The sequence below is a fragment of the Cetorhinus maximus genome, chromosome 23 (assembly GCF_964194155.1).
Source record: "Cetorhinus maximus chromosome 23, sCetMax3.hap1.1, whole genome shotgun sequence".
In the NCBI taxonomy this organism is placed as follows: domain Eukaryota; kingdom Metazoa; phylum Chordata; class Chondrichthyes; order Lamniformes; family Cetorhinidae; genus Cetorhinus; species Cetorhinus maximus.
This window is the reverse complement of record NC_135901.1, coordinates 21,674,089-21,695,064: the sequence shown is the minus strand read 5'-3', so window position 1 is coordinate 21,695,064 and position 20,976 is coordinate 21,674,089. Positions and strand designations below refer to the sequence as shown.

The 20,976-nt window shown below is 44.3% G+C and overlaps 5 protein-coding genes and 1 pseudogene across 10 annotated transcripts in view; 2 read left to right on the top strand and 4 right to left on the bottom strand.

The window, feature by feature from the left end:
- The window catches only part of LOC144696919 (uncharacterized), a 141,611-nt pseudogene that overhangs the window by 5,347 nt on the left and 115,288 nt on the right, over positions 1 to 20,976 (bottom strand). The window lies entirely within an intron of this gene.
- The window catches only part of LOC144697102 (uncharacterized), a 377,962-nt gene that overhangs the window by 301,109 nt on the left and 55,877 nt on the right, over positions 1 to 20,976 (bottom strand). The window lies entirely within an intron of this gene.
- Positions 1 to 20,976, top strand: part of LOC144697340 (uncharacterized) — a 316,254-nt gene that overhangs the window by 281,535 nt on the left and 13,743 nt on the right. The gene's annotated exons all lie outside the window — the stretch shown is intronic.
- On the bottom strand, positions 8,677 to 13,730 carry LOC144697057 (uncharacterized). Of its 2 annotated transcripts, none has more exons than XM_078568845.1 (2): positions 13,560 to 13,730; positions 8,677 to 10,189 (listed from the first exon to the last, which is right to left on the bottom strand). In XM_078568845.1, the coding sequence occupies exon 2, from the start codon at positions 9,854 to 9,856 to the stop codon at positions 8,897 to 8,899; it is 960 nt and encodes a 319-aa protein (XP_078424971.1). In that variant the 5' UTR covers positions 9,857 to 10,189; positions 13,560 to 13,730; the 3' UTR covers positions 8,677 to 8,896. The 2 variants fall into 2 exon arrangements, with proteins under 2 accessions (XP_078424971.1, XP_078424970.1); XM_078568844.1 differs by having other exon boundaries at positions 8,677 to 9,965.
- Positions 15,396 to 16,572, bottom strand: LOC144697619 (uncharacterized). The gene is made up of 2 exons (XM_078569651.1): positions 16,428 to 16,572; positions 15,396 to 16,235 (listed from the first exon to the last, which is right to left on the bottom strand). Exon 2 carries the CDS (start codon positions 16,136 to 16,138, stop codon positions 15,806 to 15,808), a length of 333 nt encoding a protein of 110 aa, XP_078425777.1. The 5' UTR covers positions 16,139 to 16,235; positions 16,428 to 16,572; the 3' UTR covers positions 15,396 to 15,805.
- Positions 16,688 to 20,619, top strand: LOC144697141 (uncharacterized). 4 transcript variants are annotated; one of them, XM_078568982.1, is made up of 3 exons: positions 16,688 to 16,704; positions 17,830 to 18,129; positions 19,592 to 20,619. In XM_078568982.1, the coding sequence occupies exon 3, from the start codon at positions 19,692 to 19,694 to the stop codon at positions 20,475 to 20,477; it is 786 nt and encodes a 261-aa protein (XP_078425108.1). In that variant the 5' UTR covers positions 16,688 to 16,704; positions 17,830 to 18,129; positions 19,592 to 19,691; the 3' UTR covers positions 20,478 to 20,619. The 4 variants fall into 4 exon arrangements, with proteins under 4 accessions (XP_078425108.1, XP_078425109.1, XP_078425107.1 ...); XM_078568983.1 differs by lacking the exon at positions 16,688 to 16,704 and adding an exon at positions 16,733 to 17,438 and having other exon boundaries at positions 17,843 to 18,129; XM_078568981.1 differs by lacking the exon at positions 16,688 to 16,704 and adding an exon at positions 16,733 to 17,438.

Below are 20,976 nucleotides of genomic sequence, written 5' to 3'. Positions count from 1 at the left end.
TGAACCACTGCAGTCCATGTGGTGTAGGTACATCACAGTGCTGTTTGGAAGGGAATTCCAGGATTTTGACCTAGCAACAGTGAAGGGATGACGATATATTTTCAAGTCAGGATGGTGAGTGACTCACTTCTGAAACAATTTCACTGTTTTCAATTTTAAAATTTCCTGTTGGAACCTGCAGATGGAAAGATATCAGAAGCACTGGAGTCACAGAGAAAAATCTCCCAGTTGTGGAAATACCCGGGGAGCGGGGTGATGTCACCGCGCAATTGTCGGTGTGTGATGACATCACAGACACGAACACAGAACATCTGGGTCTGTGCAAACCAATGATCACCACACATTATGAAGGATGTGATGGTCCTTGAGAGGGCCCAGAGGAGATTTACCAGAATGGTTCCAGTGATGAGGGATTATAATTGCAATGTTAGGTTGGAGAAACGGGTTGTTCTCCTTGGAGCAAAGGAGATTGAAGGGAGATTTGATAGAGGTGGACAAATTTATAATAGATTTAAATAAGGTAGATAAAGAAAAGCTGTTCCCATTAGCAGATCACAAAATGATTTGGGGAAACAGATTTAAGATCTCCAGGGGGATTGTGAGGAAGAAATTTTACACAGTGAATGGTAATGACTTGGAACTCAATGCTTACACTCAAAGGCCAATAATATCCAGGTCCTGATGAATCGAATGATTCTATCAGTCCTGATGTGTTGCTTGGCTTTAAATTTCCGTTGGCAAATTCTCCCCTCCTAACCCCCACCCCGTAAAAGGAGTTTTCAAACCCCATCCCTCTCAGCCCAGGATAGAAATTCACAACATTCCCTCCTCCTGCTGACAGGGACAGGGATGACCGCGCATGCGCGCTGCTGCACATTGACCCCGCTCAAGATGGCGGCCGTTAACCCGGGCCTGTGACCACAGGAAGCTCAGCGGCTCCAGGAAACCCCAGACTGGGCTGGGAGCTTCTTATTCGGTGTTTGACGCTTTCACTGGGTGTTCACGGAGCCTTTCCATCCGCTCACTGCGCTCATCGCTCCCTCCGACACGCAGCTATCTTATTGGCTGCAGAGACGACATGCAGGTAGCACAAAAACAGAATTACCTGGAAAAACTCAGCAGGTCTGGCAGCATCGGCGGAGAAGAAAAGAGTCGACGTTTCGAGTCCACATGACCCTTCAACAGAACTGAGTATAGTTAGGAGAGAGGTGAAATATAAGCTGGTTTAAGGGGGGGGGGGGGGGGGGGAGAGAGAGAAGTTGAGGGTGGGGCGGTTGTGGGGACAAGCAAGCAGTGATAGGAGCAGATAATCAAAAGATGTCACAGACAAAAGGAACAAAGAGGTGTTGAAGGTGGTGATATTATCTAAGAGAATGTGCTAATTAAGAATGGATGGCAGGACACTCAAGGTGCAGCTCTAGTAGGGGTGGGGTGGAAAGACTGACAGGGTATTGCAGTTATAGATTTAAAAATAATGGAAATAGGTGGGAAAAGAAAAATCTATATGAATTATTGGAAAAAACAAAAGGAAGGGGGAAGAAACGGAAACGGGGTGGGGATGGAGGAGGGAGTTCAAGATCTAAAGTTGTTGAATTCAATATTCAGTCCGGAAGGCTGTAAAGTGCCTAGTCGGAAGATGAGCTGCTGTTCCTCCAGTTTGCGTTGGGCTTCACTGGAACAATGCAGCAAGCCAAGGACAGACATGTGGGCAAGAGAGCAGGGTGGCGTGTTAAAATGGCAAGCGACAGGGAGGTTTGGGTCTTTCTTGCGGACAGAGGGCAGGTGTTCTGCAAAACTGTCACCCAGTTTGCGTTTGATCTCTCCAATGTAGAGGAGACCGCGTTAGGAGCAACGAATGCAGTAGCCTAAGTTGGGGGAAATGCAAGTGAAAGGCTGCTTCACTTGAAAGGAGTGTTTGGGCCCTTGGACGGTGAGGAGAGAGGAAGTGAAGGGGCAGGTGTTGCATCTTTTGCGTTTGCATGGGGAGTTGCCGTAGGTGGGGGTTGAGGAGTAGGGGGTGATAGAGGAGTGGACCAGGGTGTCCCGGAGGGAACGATCCCTACGGAATGCCGCCAGGGGGGGTGAAGGGAAGATGTGTTTGGTGGTGGCATCATGCTGGAGTTGGCGGAAATGGCGGAGGATGATCCTTTGAATGCGGAGGCTGGTGGGGTGATAAGTGAGGACAAGGGGGACCCTATCATGTTTCTGGGAGGGAGGAGATGGCGTGAGGACGGATGCGCGGGAGATGGGCCGGACACGGTTGAGGGCCCTGTCAATGACCGTAGGTGGAAAACCCCGGTTAAGAAAAAAGGAGGACATGTCAGAGGAACTGTTTTTGAAGGTAGCATCATCAGAACAGATGCAACGGAGTCGAAGAAACTGAGAGAATGGGATGGAGTCCTTACAGGAAGCGGGGTGTGAGGAGCTGTAGTCGAGGTAGCCTTGGGAGTCGGTAGGCTTGTAATGGATATTGGTGGACAGTCTATCACTAGAAATTGAGACAGAGATGTCAAGGAAGGGAAGGGAAGTGTCAGAGAGGGACCATGTGAAAATGATGGAGGGGTGGAGATTGGAAGCAATGCAGGTAAGTTCCCTTCGCTATCACTCCCATTGCGCATGCTCCAAACACTATGCTGTCCTGCACTTGCGCAATGGGCTCCTGTGGTCTGGATGGGGGACATTCTCCGCCACGAGGGATGCTGGGGAAATACCCCGCCATTGTCGATAAGACATGGTTTTCATGATTTCTTTGCTGTTACCAGGTGCAGACTGGGACTAAAGAACCAAAAATAAAATTAGAAAACAGGTTATAGAGGAACCCAAATGCATGGGCCATTATCCACTTCCAGAGAAGGGGAATTGGAATTGGTCAGGAATTAAGAGTCACAAAACAGTAGAAATAATTGTAGAATCCATCCCCTGTTGAACTCACATGTGAGCTCACTAGTATCTCAGCAGGTGCGATGAACAAGTGAGTCTTTTCCTATCAAAAGGAACATTTAAAAAGACTCTCTACAGTAAAAATGTGCTGATCATGCATGAAACCCTTTGAACCTTTAAACTGCAGTGTGAACAGTTGGAAAAATAACAAAATGCCCTCACTTTCGTGAAATATGTCAACAGCCTCTCTCTGATGTGACTGTGCTGCTTTGTCAGTAAATGGGATGACCAAGTTCATCTCTTTCCACATTCAGCTGCTGAGCGGTCAATCTGTGGTGTGACTGTATCATGAGTTTGCAGCTCTGACAGGGAGTTCACTCTCTTCCCATAGTCAATGACTTGCATTTTTATAGCAGATTAACAGTATAAAAACATCCCAAAGCCCTTCACAGGAATGTTAACTGTCCTCACATTAAAATGGATGATTGCTGACATTTGTATGCTCGAGTGTCCAATTTAGTCCCAAAACACAGCTGTAATTTCCATATAATCAAAACAGGAATGCACAGATATTACTGACACAAATCAGTGGCTCTGAAAAATGGTCTCTTATATTGTATAACACACTGATGGTTGTGAAACCGCAGATCCTCTGGCTCTGTATGATCCAAGCCTGCGTTGACCTGTTAGCAATATAACATACACTGGAATTATTTGTGTATTTCATGATTGTTACATCACACACATTTAATTCAGTCAAATGTCTTATGGCTGATGGTTTCCCAGGCAAATTAATTCCAATAATCTTAAGTAACTACTGTTTTCTGTCTTCTAGTTTTGTTTCTAATGCTTTTGCATTCGGTCAATCTCATTTTTATTTCCATGGGCACTTGTTGCTTGTATTTTCCCTATTAATTTCTTCTTTATACTGTTTCTAAATCCATTTCCCATCTGCTTCATGCCTCACCATCCTGACCATTCAGACAATGTTCCCAAAGTTGGTAAGAATGTAAGATGTGCCAAGCAGTATGGTGTATGCATTTAATCCGTTATGTGTCTGCCATTTTCACCAGTTTCTCCCTGTCCTCCTGAAGTTTATTATCCTCCTCACCGTTTCTTATATTTCTGAGTTTTGAAACACATGCAAATTTTGAAATTCGGCCCTGTGTACCCAAGTCCACTTCATTGATATATATTAAAGAGAGCAGTAGTGCCAACACTGAACGCTGGGGTCACACTGCTGAAAACTTCCCTCCATCCTGAAAAACAAACATTTCTGCTTTCTGTCCCTGAACCAATTTAATATACAGGCAGCCACTACCCTTTTAATCTTATGGGTTTCAACTTTGCTGACAAGTCTATTGTGTGGTACTGTACTAGCCACCATTTTATCCACCAAGGCATCAACTCCAGTACTTTATACACTCTTGCTTGATGAAGTTAGTCAAATACAATTTGCTTTTAACAAATTCATATTGGTTTCCATTTATTAATCCATACTTTTCCAAGTGGCAATTGAATTTAACCCGGATTATTAGCTTCATCATTGCCCCACCACTGATGTTAAGCTGATTGGCTGTAATTGCTGTGTTTTTGAACAGGGGTGTAACATTTGCAACCTGTCAGTCCTTTGGCACCACTACTAGAAAAACGAGAATTACAAGATTGTGGCCAGAGCCTCCACAAGTTCCGTCTGAAGGTCACTGTCTCTCTCAGTGCAGCAGTCCCTCAATGTCACACTGGAGTGTCAGCCTAGATAATGTGCTCAGGTATAATAATATTTCCTGTTGCTATCGATGTGGATCATTAAGAAACAATGGACTCTTATAATGTCATCCAGTCCTGGTGCGATGATGTCATGAAGACTATTAAATAAGAGCGGAGCCTTAGTGGTGAAAACAGTTTTGTTCGAATGGCAGCAAGTCCATCGCTTATAGATCTGTAAATGAAACTAATGGAAAAGAAAGCTAGGGAACACATGAACATCAGGAGTAATGTTGTAAATTGTGAAGTTGTGCAATATTTATGGCTCCTTTTAGATATTATGCAATATATGTCCTATGACATTGGAGCAGCAATGATTAAAGTCAGGGAAATATTGGACTACAGAGTCAAAACAACATTATACTCTTTCTCATTGTAACCCGCCTTAGAATTCTCTTCATCAACTGGACCATCAATATAAAAGAATTTGCATCTTCTGTAATTACAAGAGGAAAGTTAGTGGCTGTAATTATCCCAGGATTATGCCCTGTATTGTACACTATCTCTAAATGGGGCTGATAACCCAGGGTGGCAATAGATTGCACAACGTTAATGTTTTGTTGTTGCCTCTGTGCCAAATGTTGTTCAGTATAGATTTAAGGTTCAGAGAAAGAGGTGGAATTGCATGGGCAAAACTGCTTGTAGTCTTTGGAGGGTAATGTTTCCTTGAATTTCTCAAACATTGTGGCCCTTACAGGCACCAATACTTTATCCCCAATGTTAGTCAGGTTGGTTGGTGTCCACCCAAATGGACAGGAAGTTTCCCTGTGTGCCTCTGTTTGTGTGGGTGTTTGCGTGTCCATGGTGAAAGAGAGAGAGAGAGAGATTCTTCATTCAGAGATTCTTCATCTCGGGTGAAACCACAGGCTGACCATGTGCTGTGTAAAACCTGACATCTACACAACCAGACCCCACTTCTCCTGGAACAACATGAAGAGTCTGCAGCTTTCCAGATCCCTTCCTCTTCCCTCACTATGGCCCTCAGATAGTTCACAAATTCCTTGTGTGCATCATCCTACAGCACCACTGGAGCCTTATCAACAGTTAGCAATGGGATTGCTGCCAGCACAGGAATCAGCTCTGAAATACCGTGACTCTAGTTTTTAGACTTCCTGCAGTAATACACTGAGCCAGATCTTCTCATCGAACACCAATCCATATTCCCATCCAAGTTCCAGATTTTTATGTGATTGTAATAGAAAATGTAATGCAATAGAAAACACATATCATTTAACCCCTCCAAACGTGATTGAGCACTCACCACCACCACCCCCACCCAAACTAAAAGAGGTTGTCTTTGAGATTGGAAGCAAAATACTGCAATGCTGGAAATCTGAAACAAAATCAGAAAATTCTGGAAAAACTCAGCAGGCCTAGCAGCATCTATAGCGAGAGAAACAGAGTTAACGTTTAGAGTCCATATGGCCCTTCTTCAGAGCTGGAGAGAAGTAGAAATGTGATGAAATTTATACTGTTTAAGGGGGGTGGAGCAGGTGAAACTGGATAGAAGGCCAGCGATAGGTGGGGGTAAAGGAGAGATTGACAAAGATGTCATGATAGGACAAAGAGAGTGTTAATGGTAGTGGTAAGGGCTAAAAAAGGTGCTGATAGTAGCATTAAGGTAAGAAAGCAGAATGTGATAATAGCAGAACAAGGGTAAGCCCACAATGACACCTGATAACCACAAATAATAATAACTTCTATCAGGGAGATAGAACAAGGAGATGTGACATTGATAGTGAGATGAGTCATGAGATAAGTGCATTTAAGTCCAGAAAGAGGTTGTTTAAATCAGTGCTTCCCAGATGTTTGCCCAGTGTGACCCCATTTTAATGCCTCAGATTTTGTGTGACCCCAGACTGAAAATTTGAGGGTACAAGAGCTGTTGAGTGGGGTTGGAGGGATTTTTGATGTACTTGGGCTCTGATTATTAATATAATAGCCTCCTGGTTATTCATCTTATAGGATCCTGATTAAGGACACAGTTGGAAAATTACTTTAACGTAATAGGATCTGATTATTGATGCCATAGGACTCTGATTATTAATTGAAATAATTCTGATTATTAATGCATTAGCATCCTGATAATTGCAATAATTTCCTAATAATTGAACCAATAGGCAGCTAATGATTAATGCAAATGGAACTGTGTAATTAAATGTAATTAGATCCTGATTACTAATGTAATAGAATCCTGATTATTAATCTCGTAGGATGATTATTTATACAATAAGGTCCTGATTGTTGATGAAATAGGCACCAGACTATTAATGTAATGGAATCTTGATTATTAATGTAATAGGATCCTCTTTATTGATGCAACAGGATTCTGATTATTAATGTAACAGTATCCTGGTTATTAATACACTATGATGCTGATTATGAATATATTTTCCTGATTATTAATGTATTATGATCTTATTAATACATGATTCTGTTTATTAATATATTATGATCTTGATTGTTAATATATTATCCTGACTATTAATATATTACAATCCTGATTATTAATACATTATGATCCTGTTATTGAAGAAATCAGCTTTTCAGAAAAAATGAACACTGACCTTTACACGAGCTTTTTCTGCAGCAGCAATTGGGCCTCAGAAAGTAGTCCATTAGGCCACATCCACCAATAAAAACAGGAACGGGCTTTAAAAACTTTTGTCACATTCTAAGCATTTAAACCCCCTCTCCCTCCAGTATGAACTTGCTGGTGTGTTTGAAAGCTGAATGACTGAGCGAATCCCTTCCTACACATGGAGCAGGTGAACAGCCTCTCCCTGGTATGTTTCTGCTGATGAATTTCCAACTCAAATGAGTAATTTAATCCCTTTCCACTGTCCCCACATTAACATGGTTTCTCCCCAATGTGACTGGGCTTGTGTCTTGACAGGCCAGATGATCAACTGAATCCTCGTCCAGGGATATGGGGAAAGAGTGGGGGAAGTGGGATGAACCAGATTGCTCTTTGAAAGAGCCAGTGCAGATTCGATGAACCAAGTGGCCTCCTTCTGTGCTGTACTCTGATGAGACCCTATGATTCTATAACAGGATGATGATTCATAATAAACACCTTACGATCGAATCATAGAGCTCACAAGGTGGCCATTCAGCTCATTTTGTCTGTACTATCTCTCTGAAAATGTTGACATTCTGTCCCACTCCCCTGATCTTTCTCCCGAGCCCTGAAAAATCTTTCCTTATGAAGTAAAACTCCAAATCACTTTTGAAAGTTACTATTGGATCTGCTTCCACCAGTCATTCAGACAATGTGTTCTAGATCATCAGAACTCAGAGTAAAATAATCTCTCCTCATCTCCATCCTGGATTTTTTGCCAATTATTTTAAATCTGTGGAGATTTGGAAACAATTTCTCCCTATTTGATGAAAATTCTTCAAAAATGCTCACACCTCTATTGAAATCACTCCTTAGCCTTCTCTGCTCTAAAGAGAACCATCCCAGATTGTCCAGTCTCTCCACATAACGGAAACCCCTCATCCCTGATACTATTCTGGTCAATTTTCCATGTACTCTCTCCAAGGCCTTGACATCTTTCCTGAAGTGCGGCTCTCAGAACTAAACACAATATTTGAGCTGAGGATTAAAAAGTGATTTATAAAGATTCAGCGTGACTTCCTTGCTTTTGTACTTCATGTCTCCATTAATAAATGGAGGACCCCATTGTTGAGGGAAGTTGGATGGTCAGCAGTTTAGTGAGAATAGGGTCAAGGGAGCAGAAGGCAGGTCTCATGGACAAGATGAACTTTGAGGAAGGTAGGAGAGAAATTGGAGAAAGATGCAAGTTCAGGGCTCGGAGAAGGAAGAACTTTAGATACAGTTTTTCCCTGTAGGCTAGTGAAAAGGAGGGAAGCAGCATAGGCAGCTGATCAGATTGTCTCAATCTTTGTGACAAAGAAGCTCCATGAGCTCCTCACACTTGTTGTTGGGAGGTGAGGATGGAGGAGACGGGAGAGAACTTCAAAAGGAACTAATGTGTTAGAGATATTAAGAAGATTCAACACACTGTGTTTAATGCAAAGCTAATTTATTTGACTTTTATCCAGAAAACTAACCATGATAACTAGGCAGGAGTTTATCAACGTCAGTAAAAATAGACAGCAATGAACATGGTTCACGGACGTGATTAACAGCAAAATCCAGTCACTGTAATTGTTTGTGAACTCGCTGGTGACTCATCAGGGTGGATGACCAAGTGAATCTCTTCCCACACACGAAGCAGATAAATGGTCACTCCACACAGTGAACTCGCTGGTGTTTCTGCAGGTGGGATGACTGAGCGAATCCCTTTCCACACATGGAACAGATGAATGGTCTCGCTCCAGTGTGAACTTGCTGGTGTATAGTGAGCTGAGATGATTGCCTGAACCCAGTGCCACATTGAAAGCACCTGAATGGTCTCACATCAGTGTGAACACGTTGATGGCGCATCAGTTCCCCAGAACTTTTATAGCACTTTCTGCAGTCTGGGCATTTAAAAGGTCTCTCATCAGTGTGAACTCGCTGATGCCGCAGCAGGTTGGATGACTGAGTGAATCCCTTCCCACACTCGGAGCAGAGGAACGGTCTCTCCCCAGTGTGAATTCGCTGGTGTACAGTGAGTTCACATGTTTGCCTGAACCCAGCCCCACAGTGAGAGCACCTGAATGGTCTCTCGTCAGTGTGAAAACGTTGATGGGACATCAGTTCCTCAATACTTTTATAGCACTTCTCACAGTCTGTGCATTTGAAAGGTTTCTTGTCGGTGTGAATTTGCTGGTGTCTCATCAGGTTTGATGAACAAGTGAATCCCTTCCCACACACAGAGCAGGTGAATGGTCTCTCCCCAGTGTGACCTCGCTGGTGTATAAGCAGGGTGGATGACTGAGCGAATCCCTTCCCACACTTGGGACAGATGAACGGCCTCTCTCCAGTGTGAACTCTTCGGTGTGTCAGCAGATCAGATGAATTAATGAATCCTTTCCCACACTCGGAGCAGGTGAACGGCCTCTTCCCAGTGTGAACTCGCTGGTGTTTTATCAGGTAGTTTGACTTTGTGAATCCCTTCCCGCACTCAGAGCAGGTGAACGGCCTCTCCTCAGTGTTAATTCGCTGGTCAATTTCCAGCTCAGATGGGTAATTGAATCCATTCTCATAGTCCCCACATTTCCATGGTTTTTCCCCAGAGTGAATGGTGCTTTTTGGTTCCATGTTCAAAGGCTGATGATATTCAGGTCCTGATGAATTGGGCGACTCATTCAGATCCTGATGTGATGGTTAGTTTGAGTTTCTGAACTGCAAATCCTCTCCTTCTAATCTCCTATGCAATTGATTTAAAACAGAAAAAGGGGAGTGAGAGAACCCACACGTACCAAAGACAGGTTGTGAAACTGAGCTGAATGAATCTGGTAATTTGTGCAGCCGGAACTAGGAACAAGTGACCATGAAAACTGCTCGATTGTCATAAAAACCCAACTGGTTCACTAATGTCCTGCAGGGAAGGGAACCTGCCACCCGGTCTAGGCTTACACAAGATTCTGAACACTATGGGAGGAGAGAGAGAGAGAGAAGTGGGAGAGGCAGGTAGTAAATGAGAGACCAACTCAACCATAACTTTGACAGAAACTCCCAAACCCTCTCAACCTCCAGCACTTGGAAGGACCAGGGTAGCAGGTGCATGTGAACACCATCAACTCCAAGTTCCCCTCCAAGTCACGCAACATCCTGACTTGCCTAACATCCAGTCCTGGATGAGCAGAAATTTCCTCCATTTAAATATTGGGAGACTGAAGCCATTGTCTTCAGTCCCTGTGGTAAACTCCACTCCCTAGTCATCGACTCCATCCCTCTCCCTAGAAACTGTCTGAGGCTGAACCAGACTATTCATGATTTTTATGTAATATCTGACCCCGAGATGAGTTTACAATCAGATTTCAGTGTTATCATCAACACCATCTATTTCCACCTCAGTAACATCGCCTGACTCCACCCGAGTCTCAGCTCATCTGCTGCTGAAACTCTCATCCATTCCTTTGTTACCTCTAGACTTAACTATCCGAACACACTCCGGGGTGGCCAATCTCCTACATTCAACCTCCCTGTAATCTGCTGCCCGTGTGCTTACTCGCAACAAGTCTTGTTCACCCATCACCCCTGTGCTCACTGACCGACGAAGGTTCCTGTTTAAGAAGCACCTACATTTTAAAAATTTTAGCCTTATTTTCAAATTCCTCCCTGGTTGTTCCCCATCTCTGTGATCTCCTTCCACCTCACAACCCTCCGAGATATCTGCACGCATCTAATTCCAACCTTCTGAACATTCTTGATTTTAACTGTTCCAACACCTTCAGCTTCCAAGACTGAGGAATTTCCTCTCTAAACCTCTTTGCTTCTCGACCTTGCTTTCTTCCTTTAAGATGATTCTACCTATTTTGCCACAGTCTGGTCACCTGCCCTAACATTTCCCGATGTGTCTCGGTGTCAAATGTTGCTTTGAAACATTTCTGTGAAATGCCTTGGAATATTCTAGTACATAAAGGCACTATATAAATACACATTGTTGTTGTCAACTTGGACATATATCACTGTTCTTCCTCATCACTGGGTGAATAACCTGTAACTCCTTATCTAACTGCATCATGGGAGCACCTTCACCACACGGACTGCAGCGGTTCTAGAAGGTCAAACATCATATTCTCCACGGGTAACTGGGGATGGGTGATATCTGCTGCTGGTCTTGTTAATGACACCTAATCCCAAGAATAAATTTTTAAAATGTGTATATGTAAAGTAGATTGAAAGCATCTACAGAAATACTTTTTCCTAAAACAATACTCTTTTACATTGTCTGGACATTCAACAACCTTATCTCTCCTGAAATCTATCTCCCTTGACAATTTCACATTGGAAATTTCTGGGTCTGACTGGGTTCCAAAGTCCTTGGTGTTAAACCCAGCAACTTCTCCTCCAGCTCAAACTGATGCAAAAAAAGGTTTTCAAAAGAGAACTGGATAATCACCCGAAGAGAAAAACACAATTGCTGGACCATGAGCAATGGGCAGGGGAGTGGGACTAACTGATTTGGTGCTGCAGAGAACCAGAATGGACACGATCGACTAAAGGGCCTCCTGTTTTTTGTTATCATATTCTGATTCTATTAAAAAGACCTGTACCGAAGGCCAGGGACTTCTGTAACAGCCACACTGCTACAAACCGGCGCTTAACTGGTCTGCCTGTGTTTTTGAAATCTGAGTGCCGTCTGCAATAAAATAATAGCAAAATAAAATGAGAAAATGCTGGAAGTACTCAGCAGGTCAGGCAATATCTGTGGAGAAAGAAACAGAGTTAAAGTTTCAGTGTGTTAATGAATTATGGGGAATAAAAATGGTGCAGAATTTGATGGTCATTATAGCTCAGAAGTGAAAGAGAAATTGACCATAGCATAGGAAAAACAATTCCTGACTGAAAGATACTGTGGAAAGATAAAACTGGTAAGCCAGCAGCACATGGTTGAGGGAAGGACGGCCGTGGAAAATGCATTTTTACATGGTCAGTGAAAGTAACAGTAAAATACTAAACATAACTAAAATATACCCATTAGTTAGACAACAGCGGAGAGGTGATCAGCGAAGGCAGAGGTGAAAAACAGCAATGGATGGATATGGATTCAGATCTACAGTGAAGGTGTCACACCAGCCCCAGAGCCATGGAACATTTCACAGACAACAGGGCAGAGCATTAAATGCTCTAAATTGTAAATGGATGCTCTTTTACATAATACTCCCCTCTGTAACAATTCCACTGTTTTCAATTTTAAAATCTCCTGCTGGAGCCTGCAGCTGGAAAGATATCAGAAGCACTGGAGTCACAGAGAAAAATCTCCCAGTTGAGGAAATACTCGGGGAGCGGGGTGATGTCACTGAGCAATTGTCAGTGTGTGATGACATCACAGACACGAACACAGAACATCTGGGTCTGTGCAAACCAGTGATCACCACACATTATGAAGGATGTGAGTGTCCTTGAGAGGGTGCAGAGGTTCGAGGGATGAGGCATTTTAGTTGCAATGTTCGGCTGGAGAACTGGGGTTGTTCTCCTTGGAGTAAAGGAGATTGAGGAGAGTTGGTGGAGGTGTACAAGCTTATAAAAGGTTTAGATAAGGCACATAAAGAAAAACTGTTCCCATTATCTGATTGTAAAAAGATTATGAACACAAATTGAAGATTTCGAGCAAGAGATACAGGGGGAATGAGAGTAAGAGCTTTTTTTACACAGTGAGTGGTGATGACCTGGAACTCAATGCTTAAACTCAAAGGCCAATGATATTCAGGTTCTGATTAATCGAGACTTAATGTTATGTTTGGTTTGAGTTTTTTGTCTCAAACCCCTCTCCTTACCAATTGTAAAAGGAGTTTCTAAAATCTATCCCTGTCAGTCAGAGATAGAAATTCACAACATTGGTATACAAAATTATGAGGGGCATAGAAACTTTTCCCTTTAGCGGAGGTGTCAATAACCAGGGGGCATAGTTTTAAGGTAAGGGGCAGGAGGTTTAGAGGGGATTTGAAAAAACATTATTTTTACCCAGAGGGTGGTTGGAATCTGGAACTCGGTCTGAGGGGGGTGGTAAAGGCAGAAAACCTCATAACATTTAAGAAATATTTAGATGAGCACTTGAAACGCCATATCAGACAGGGCTGCAGGCCAGGTGCTGGAAAATAGATGGGTGCTTGATGACCGGCACGGACACGATGGGCCGAAGGGGCTGTTTCTGTGCCTTTTTCACACTCTGTCTCTGACATTCCTGCTGACAGGGAGAGTGGTGACCGCGCATGCGCATCCCCATGACGATGGCGGCCGTTAACCTGAGCCTTTCACCGAGAAAGATACCGCCCCATTGGTGCAACCGAAGTACCTGAAGCTTCTTGTTTATGGCGTTGAGGCCTCCACTGGGTGTTTGTGAAGCCTCCCCTCCCACCCACTGCCCCTAACGCTGCCTCCGCTTATCCGCCTCCTTCCCGCCTGAAGATGAGACAAACAAGCATCTGTCCATGGACATCATCCGCACTGCGCATGCTCCAAATCACAATGCCCGGCGTGTGATTAACGGCTGCTCCGCACCAATAGGAAGAGGGGGCGGTGTGGCTGGAGGACCGATCGTGTGCAGCTGTCCTCCACCCAATCGGAGTGAATGAAGGGCAGAGCTGAGCCAGGATCTCTCTCATTGGCTGAAACTCTGCATCATTTTGGAAACTGATTTGTCTCAAAATCCAGGAGAAAACTGGACCTTTCTGTTTGTGGCTTTAAACAGATGAAACCCTGTGGACGTGGAGCAAACATTTCAACATTTGTTACTGAGATGGATTCATTCAGGACAGACAGCAGGGATTATTTCAGGAAATTACATCCCTTGGAGAACAGTGTGAATTAATGGAGGAATTCACAGGCTGTTTAAAGCTCCTTCTATGACTGGAACCATTTAATTCCAGCCGATCTGTTGGTCCGGCTTCAACCGGGAGAGTTTGATGAGTTCCCACAACTCTCACAATGGGAGTGGACAGTCAGACCCGCCGGACACACTGATCCTGCCTGACATCAACCCAGAATGAGCTGGAGAGCCGTCTCCACTCACCAGGACTGTCTGCAATGCGGTTTCTGACTCAGAGATAGGAATGTGAAGTTATTCTTTACTAATAACCGTAAAAGTTACGATTGCCACCGAACTGACAGATCTCCTTTGTATGTCCACTCCAAAAAAAGTATTGATTTTAATTTTGCAACTTAATAGTGGTACTTAGATAATCTATACGCCTCCTTCCTTGTGAGAATGATGAACTACAGTAGCTGAAGAAACCTAGCTATCCTCTACCAAGCCTCTCCTCATCCTCTCAGAATGAAATTATTCCTATCTTTGTCCAGTATTTTCCATTATCCATAAAGAAATTGTCTCATTTATGACTGATTCTGCATTATCAATCTAATCAAGCTCCTCCAATGTTCATTCTAATTCAGTTTGATTTATGGTTAATTGTCCACTATCACATCTGCTTGTGTTTCTGCCTTATCTTCATGTTCAGCCTGGTTTTGCTCGAGTGAACTTTCTGTGGTCAGAATTCAGTTCAGTGACCCCTGTCCAGCAGCATGTATTCTCTCAGGGTAACTGGATTTGTGTCCATGGTGCCTGTTTTAGACATTGAGTCATTGTTTGATACATAATCCGTGCAGTGAAATCAGAAACAACTTGTTCACATAAACGGTGATGCAAATCTGGACCAATCTCCACAAAAGGCCGGGGATCAATTGAAATTTTCAATTGGGAATCGATAGATTCTTGTTAAATAAAGATCTCAAAGAAAATGGATCGAAGATGGGAAAATGGAGTTGAGGTGCAGATCAACTATGATCTAATTGAATGGGGGAGCAGACTTGTGGGACTGAATGGCCTCATCTTGTTCCTATGTGCTGGCTGCTGTCCCTCCAACAATGATTATCTCAGAGTGGGGCCAGTTTGGGATGTCACTGTGGGGCAGGATGTTCAGTATCCAACCCTGAGCTGTCCCGGAAAGGAGAAATTTGTGATGTCCCCTTGAGGTGCAGGTATCTGACCCTGAGATGCACCAGGAAAGGAAGTTTGTGATGTTTCTGTGGGGTGCAGTATTTCAGTATCTGACCCTGAACTGCCCTCACACATCCTGCTCTGACCCACAGTAATCCAAAAACAAAGTCCAGACACAAACATTACTTTCATTTCCTAATTGTTTTACTGGTATTCACCACATTCATGGTAGCCTCCATTACTGAAAGTAAGCTTTTTAGAAAATGACCCTTCCCACTTTACTTTATACAACATGCAGATTAAATGTATTTGTATTAAACTTCAGCCCAGTTATTAAAATCTGCTGCAACAAACCCCAACTGTGAGAATGCAGCAGAAATAACAGCAGCACCTAATCCCTACAGTCACTTGTGAGTTCGCTGGTGTCTCAGCAGGATGGATGATAGATCAAATCGCTTCTCACACACGGAGCATGTGAAAGGCCTCTCCCCAGTGTGAATGCTTTGGAGTTTCAGCAGATCCCTTGTGTTTTTAAATCTCTTCTCACAGTCAGAACATTTGAACAATCCCTCATCGGTGTGAACACGAGAGTCTGACAAAAGATGCTAAAAAGCATGAAATCGCTTCCCACATTGAGTACAGGTGAAAGGCCTTTCTCCAGAGTGAACTCGCTGATGTCTCAGAAGTTGGGATGACTGAGTGACTCCTTTCCCACACACCAAGCAGGTGAACGGCCTTTCCCCAGTGTGAATACGCCAATGAATTTCCAGCTCTGATGGGTAATTAAATCCCTTTCCACAGTCCCCACATTTCCAAGGCTTCTCCCCAGTGTGATTGTGCACGTGTTTTGAAACGTCTGATGATCGGGTAAAACCTCGTCCACACTCGGAACACATGAACTGTTTCTCCCCACTTTGAACAGGGCTCTTTGCTTCCATGTTCAATGTCTGATGACGTTCAGGCCCTGATGAATCGGTTGACTCTTGTCAGATATTGAGGTGATGCTTAGTTTTCGTTTCTAGTCAGCAAAGCTGCCTGTAAAAGGACTTTACAAAGTCCTTCACTGTCAGTCCAGAACAAAAAAATCACAACATTCCCACTTCCGAGTCCAGGATGACTGCGCATGCGCTCATCTGGACTTGCCCCGATAAAGATGGCGATCGCGCATGCTCTCCGCTGCATATTGCCCCCTCCAACAATGGCGGCCCGTTGATGCAAACCTAATACCTTGATTTTCGGAGTTTCACGCCTGCATAGTATATGTATGAATCCTCCCCGCCTAAACCGCTCCATTCATCTCCTGCTCTCCTGTTGTTTCTCATTCGGATTCAGCACCAGGGATTGCTCGGTGCCGCGCATGCGCGAAGCTCCAGTCAAGACGTAAAATCCCCGCCCCTCGTTCACTCCGATTGGTGGAGGATCAGCAGTTTCCGTTTGGTCCTCCAGCCCCGCCTTCTATTGGTCCGGAGCTTCCGTCAATCAGCCGGGCATTGTGAGCTGTCAGGTGAGAGGTCACTGTCGGGAGCGGGTTAATAAACCCCGGGCAGGGGGGCGGGGTTTAGAAATCCCGAATGCGGCCCCAGAGCCGAATATTAAACAATGAACATTCTCCACTCTCACTATCCGCTGCTTCCGGCTTCTCTCCGGGAACAACCTCAAACAAAGAGACCAGGGGGAGACCAGTGGCCTAGTGGGAATGTCACTGGATCAGTAATCCAGAGGCCCACTCATTACCCAAGACATTATCACTTGGTGCGTCAAAAGAAGTTCTTCCTCACATCTCCCTTCTGTATCTCTTGCACAAAATCTTTTTGTTTAGTTAATGGGAACAGTTAATCTTTATCTACCTTGTATAAAACTAGCATAAACTTGTACACCTCTATCAAATCTCCCAGCAATTGGCTTCACTCCAAGGAGAACAATCCCGATTTCTCCAACCTAACCTTGCAACTATAATCACTCATCCCTGGAACCATTCTGGTAAATCTCCTCTGCACCCTCTCAAGGACACTCACATCCTTCATAATGTGTGGTGATCACTGGTTTGCACAGTCCCAGATGTTCTGTGTTTGTGTCTGTGATGTCATCACACATTGACAATTGTGCGGTGACATCACCCCGCTCCCCGGGTATTTCCTCAACTGGGAGATTTTTCTCTGACTCCAGTGCTTCTCATATCTTTCCAGCTCCTGCCTCCAGAAGGAGAATTTAAAATTGAAAACTGAAATTGTTTCAGAGGTGAGTATTTTTGACCATTCATCTGCATTTTAGAGCTTTAAGTTCTATTCTGTGTTATCTGTGAGAGGTTCCATGGCTCTGGGGCTGGTGTGGCTCCTTTACTGTGGATCTGAGTACATGTCCATCCATTGCTCTGTTTCATCTCTGCCCTCTCTGATCACCTGTCTGCCATTGACTAACTTCCCCTGTCTCTTCTAATGGGTGTGTTTTAACCATGTTTAGTATTTTACTGATAGTTATTCTGATCATGTCTAATTGAGGCTTCCACCACTGGCCATCCCTGACCATGTGCTGCTGGCTTCCCAGCTTTATCTTCCCGCAGAATCTTTTATATTCAGGAATTGTTTTACTTGCACGATAATTCATTTCTTCTCCTTTTGTTTTATTGCAGGCTTTTTTCGCAGAACCGAGTCTAGAAACACATACAGACCAACTCAGAGCTAGTTTGTAGCAGGATAGGCATTGGTGGCAGACGTTCGCCCCTGGCCTCCACTACAGGTCCATTTTCTTCCAGGCATATAGAAGGAAGCTCTTTAACTCATTGTGCCCATGCTGGCTCTCTGCAAGATCTGATTGGTTAGTCCCACAAGACCAGCATATATTACCAATCCCCAGCTACATGTGGAGAAGATGTTTGATTTTCTTGACCCGCTGCTGTCTGTGTGGTGAAGGTGTTCCCACAATGTGTTAGGTGAGGAGTTATAGGATTTTCACCCAGAAATGAAGGAATGGTGATATATGTAAAACAACAATAACAACATGTATTTATATAGCACCTTTCATATAATACAACTTTCCAATGTGTGTTTCACAGGAGTGTTCTAAAGCAAGATTTGACACCGAGCCCACATAAGGAGATGTTAGGGCAGATGACAACTAGTTTAGTCAAAGAGTTAGTTTTTAAAGAGTATCTTTAACAGAGAGGGAGAGAGGTGGAGAGGTTGGGGAGGAAATTCCACAGGTTATGGCCTTGGCAAGCAAGGTAGGAGTGATTAAAACCAGGAATTCTCAGGAGGCCAGAATTAGAGCAGTGCAGATTTCTCAGAGGGCTGTGTGGCTGGAGGAGATCACAGAGAAAGGGATGAATGCAGCCATGCGGAGGATTTGAAAACAAGGATGAGAAATTTAAAATGTTCGTGCTTCTTAAATGAGACGTTTGTAGGTCAGTGAGCACAGGGCTGAAGCGTGAACAAGACTTGGTGTGAGTAAACACACAGCAGAGTTTTGGATGACCTCAAGATTACAGGAAGGTTGAATGTGCGAGGCTGGCTGGAAGTGAGTGAGGATAGTTAAATCCAGCAGCAACTAAGGATTTTTTAAAAATTCATTGTGGGCTTTGCTGGCTGTGCCAGCATCTGTTGCCCATCCCTAGTTGCCCTTGAGAAGGTGGGGGTGAGTTGCCTTCTTTAACCATTGCAACCCATGTGGTGTAGATGCACCCACAGTGCTGTTAGGAAGGGAGTTCCAGGATTTTGACCCAGCGACACTGAAGGAATGGCAATATATTTCCAAGTCAGGATGGTGAGTAACTTGGAGGGGAGCTTCCAGGTGGTGGTGTTCCCATCTATTTGCTGTCCTTGATCTTCTAGATGGTAGTAGTCATGGGTTTGGAAGGTGCTGTCGAAGGAGCCTTGGTGAATTCCTGCAGTGCATCTGTTAGATGGTACACACTGCTGTCACTGTGCATTGGTGGTGGAGGGAGTGAATGTTTGTGGATGTGGTGCCAATCAAGCAGATTGCTTTGTCCTGGACGGTGCCAAGCTCCTTGAGTGTTGTGGGAGCTGCACACATCCACATGCACCTGCGACCCTGGTCCTTCTTGGTGTGGAGGTTAAGGGTTTGGGGTGTTCTGTCAAAGTTCTGACTGAGTTGTAGAAAAATAAAATCTCTCTTGCTTACCGCCTGCGTCTCCCACCCCTCTCTCTCCTCTCCTGGAGGCCAGAGTCTTGTGTAGGTCTGGGCTGGGTGACAGGTTCCCTTCCTTGATGGACATTAGTGAACCAGTTGGGTTTTAATGACAATTGGCTTATTTAATGGTCACGTTTTCCTAGTGCTGGACCCACAAATTACCAGATTCATTCAGTTCAATTTCACAATCTGCCTTTGTGTTTTTGTGGATTCTATCTCACTCCCTTTTTTCTGTTTTAAATCAGTTTCACAGGGGATTAGAAGGGGAGGATTTACAGTTGGGAAACTTAAACCTAACATCACATCAGGATCTGGTGAAGTCACCCAATTTACTGGACTTTGAACATGGAAGGAAAAATCAATGTTCACAGCGGGGAGAAACCATACATGTGTTCTGTGTGTGGACGGGACTTCAGCCGATCATCTGACCTGTCGAGACACAAGTGCAGTCACAACAGGGAGAAGCTGTGGAAATGTGGGGACTGTGGGAAGGGATTCAGTTACCCGTCTGAACTGGAAACTCATCGACGCAGTCACACTGGGGAGAGACCGTTCACCTGCTCTGAGTGTGGGAACGGATTCACGAAGTCAAACAACCTGTTGAAGCATCAGCGAGTTCACACTGGGGAGAAGCCGTTCTCCTGCTCTGACTGTGGGAAACGATTCACACAGTCATCGCAACTCCTGACGCACCAGCGTGTTCACACTGGTGAGAGGCCTTTTAAATGCTTAGTCTGTGGGAAGTGCTATAAAAGTTCCTGGGAACTGATGTCCCATCAACGTGCTCACACTGAGGAGAGACTTTTTAAATGCCTGGATTGTGGGAAGTGCTTTAAAAGTACCAGTGAACTGATGCTTCATCAACGTGTTCACACTGATGAGAAACCGTTCAGGTGCTCTCACTGCGGGACTGGGTTCAGGCAATCATCTCAACTCTCTACACACCAGTACATCCACACGAGGGAGAGGCCGTTTACCTGCTCTGAGTGTGGGAAGGGATTCATTCAATCCTCCACCCTGCTGAGACATCAGCAAGTTCACACTGGGGAGAGGCCGTTCATTTGCTCTGAGTGTGGTAAGGGATTCACTCAGTCATCCCACCTGCTGAAACACCGGCGAGTTCATGAGTGACTGCAGGGGTTGGATTCTGCTGTTAATCAAATTCAGGACTGAACCATGTCATTGTAGTCTATTTCTGCTGATGTTAATAAACTTCAGCCCAGTTATTGGAGTTAATATTCTGGATAAAAGTGAAATATATTAACTTTGTGTTAAAAACAGTGTGGCAAATCATTTTAATATTTCTTAACACAAGTTAGTTCCATTTGAAATGCTCTCCCTCTCCCCATCTCCTTCATCCTCACCTCCAACAACAAGTGTGAGGAGCTCATGGAGCTTCTCTATCACCAAGATTGAGACAATCCGATCAGCGGCGTCTGCTGCTTCCCTCCCTTCCACTATCCCACAGGCTAAACAGTCTCTAAAGTTCCTCCTTGTCTTAGCACTGAACTTGCATCTTTCTCCCGTTTCTCTCCTATCTCCCATCAACCCCTGTCAGAGCTCATCTTGTCCATGAGACCCACCTCCTAGTTCCTCAATCCTTATCCCACTACACTGCTGATGATCCATC

Bases quoted from the DNA above. Each gene is read 5' to 3' on its own strand.
- LOC144697619 (XM_078569651.1), bottom strand. From the start codon at position 16,138: ATGGAAGCAAAGAGCCCTGTTCAAAGTGGGGAGAAACAGTTCATGTGT.
- LOC144697057 (XM_078568845.1), bottom strand. From the start codon at position 9,856: ATGGAACCAAAAAGCACCATTCACTCTGGGGAAAAACCATGGAAATGT.
- LOC144697141 (XM_078568982.1), top strand. From the start codon at position 19,692: ATGGAAGGAAAAATCAATGTTCACAGCGGGGAGAAACCATACATGTGT.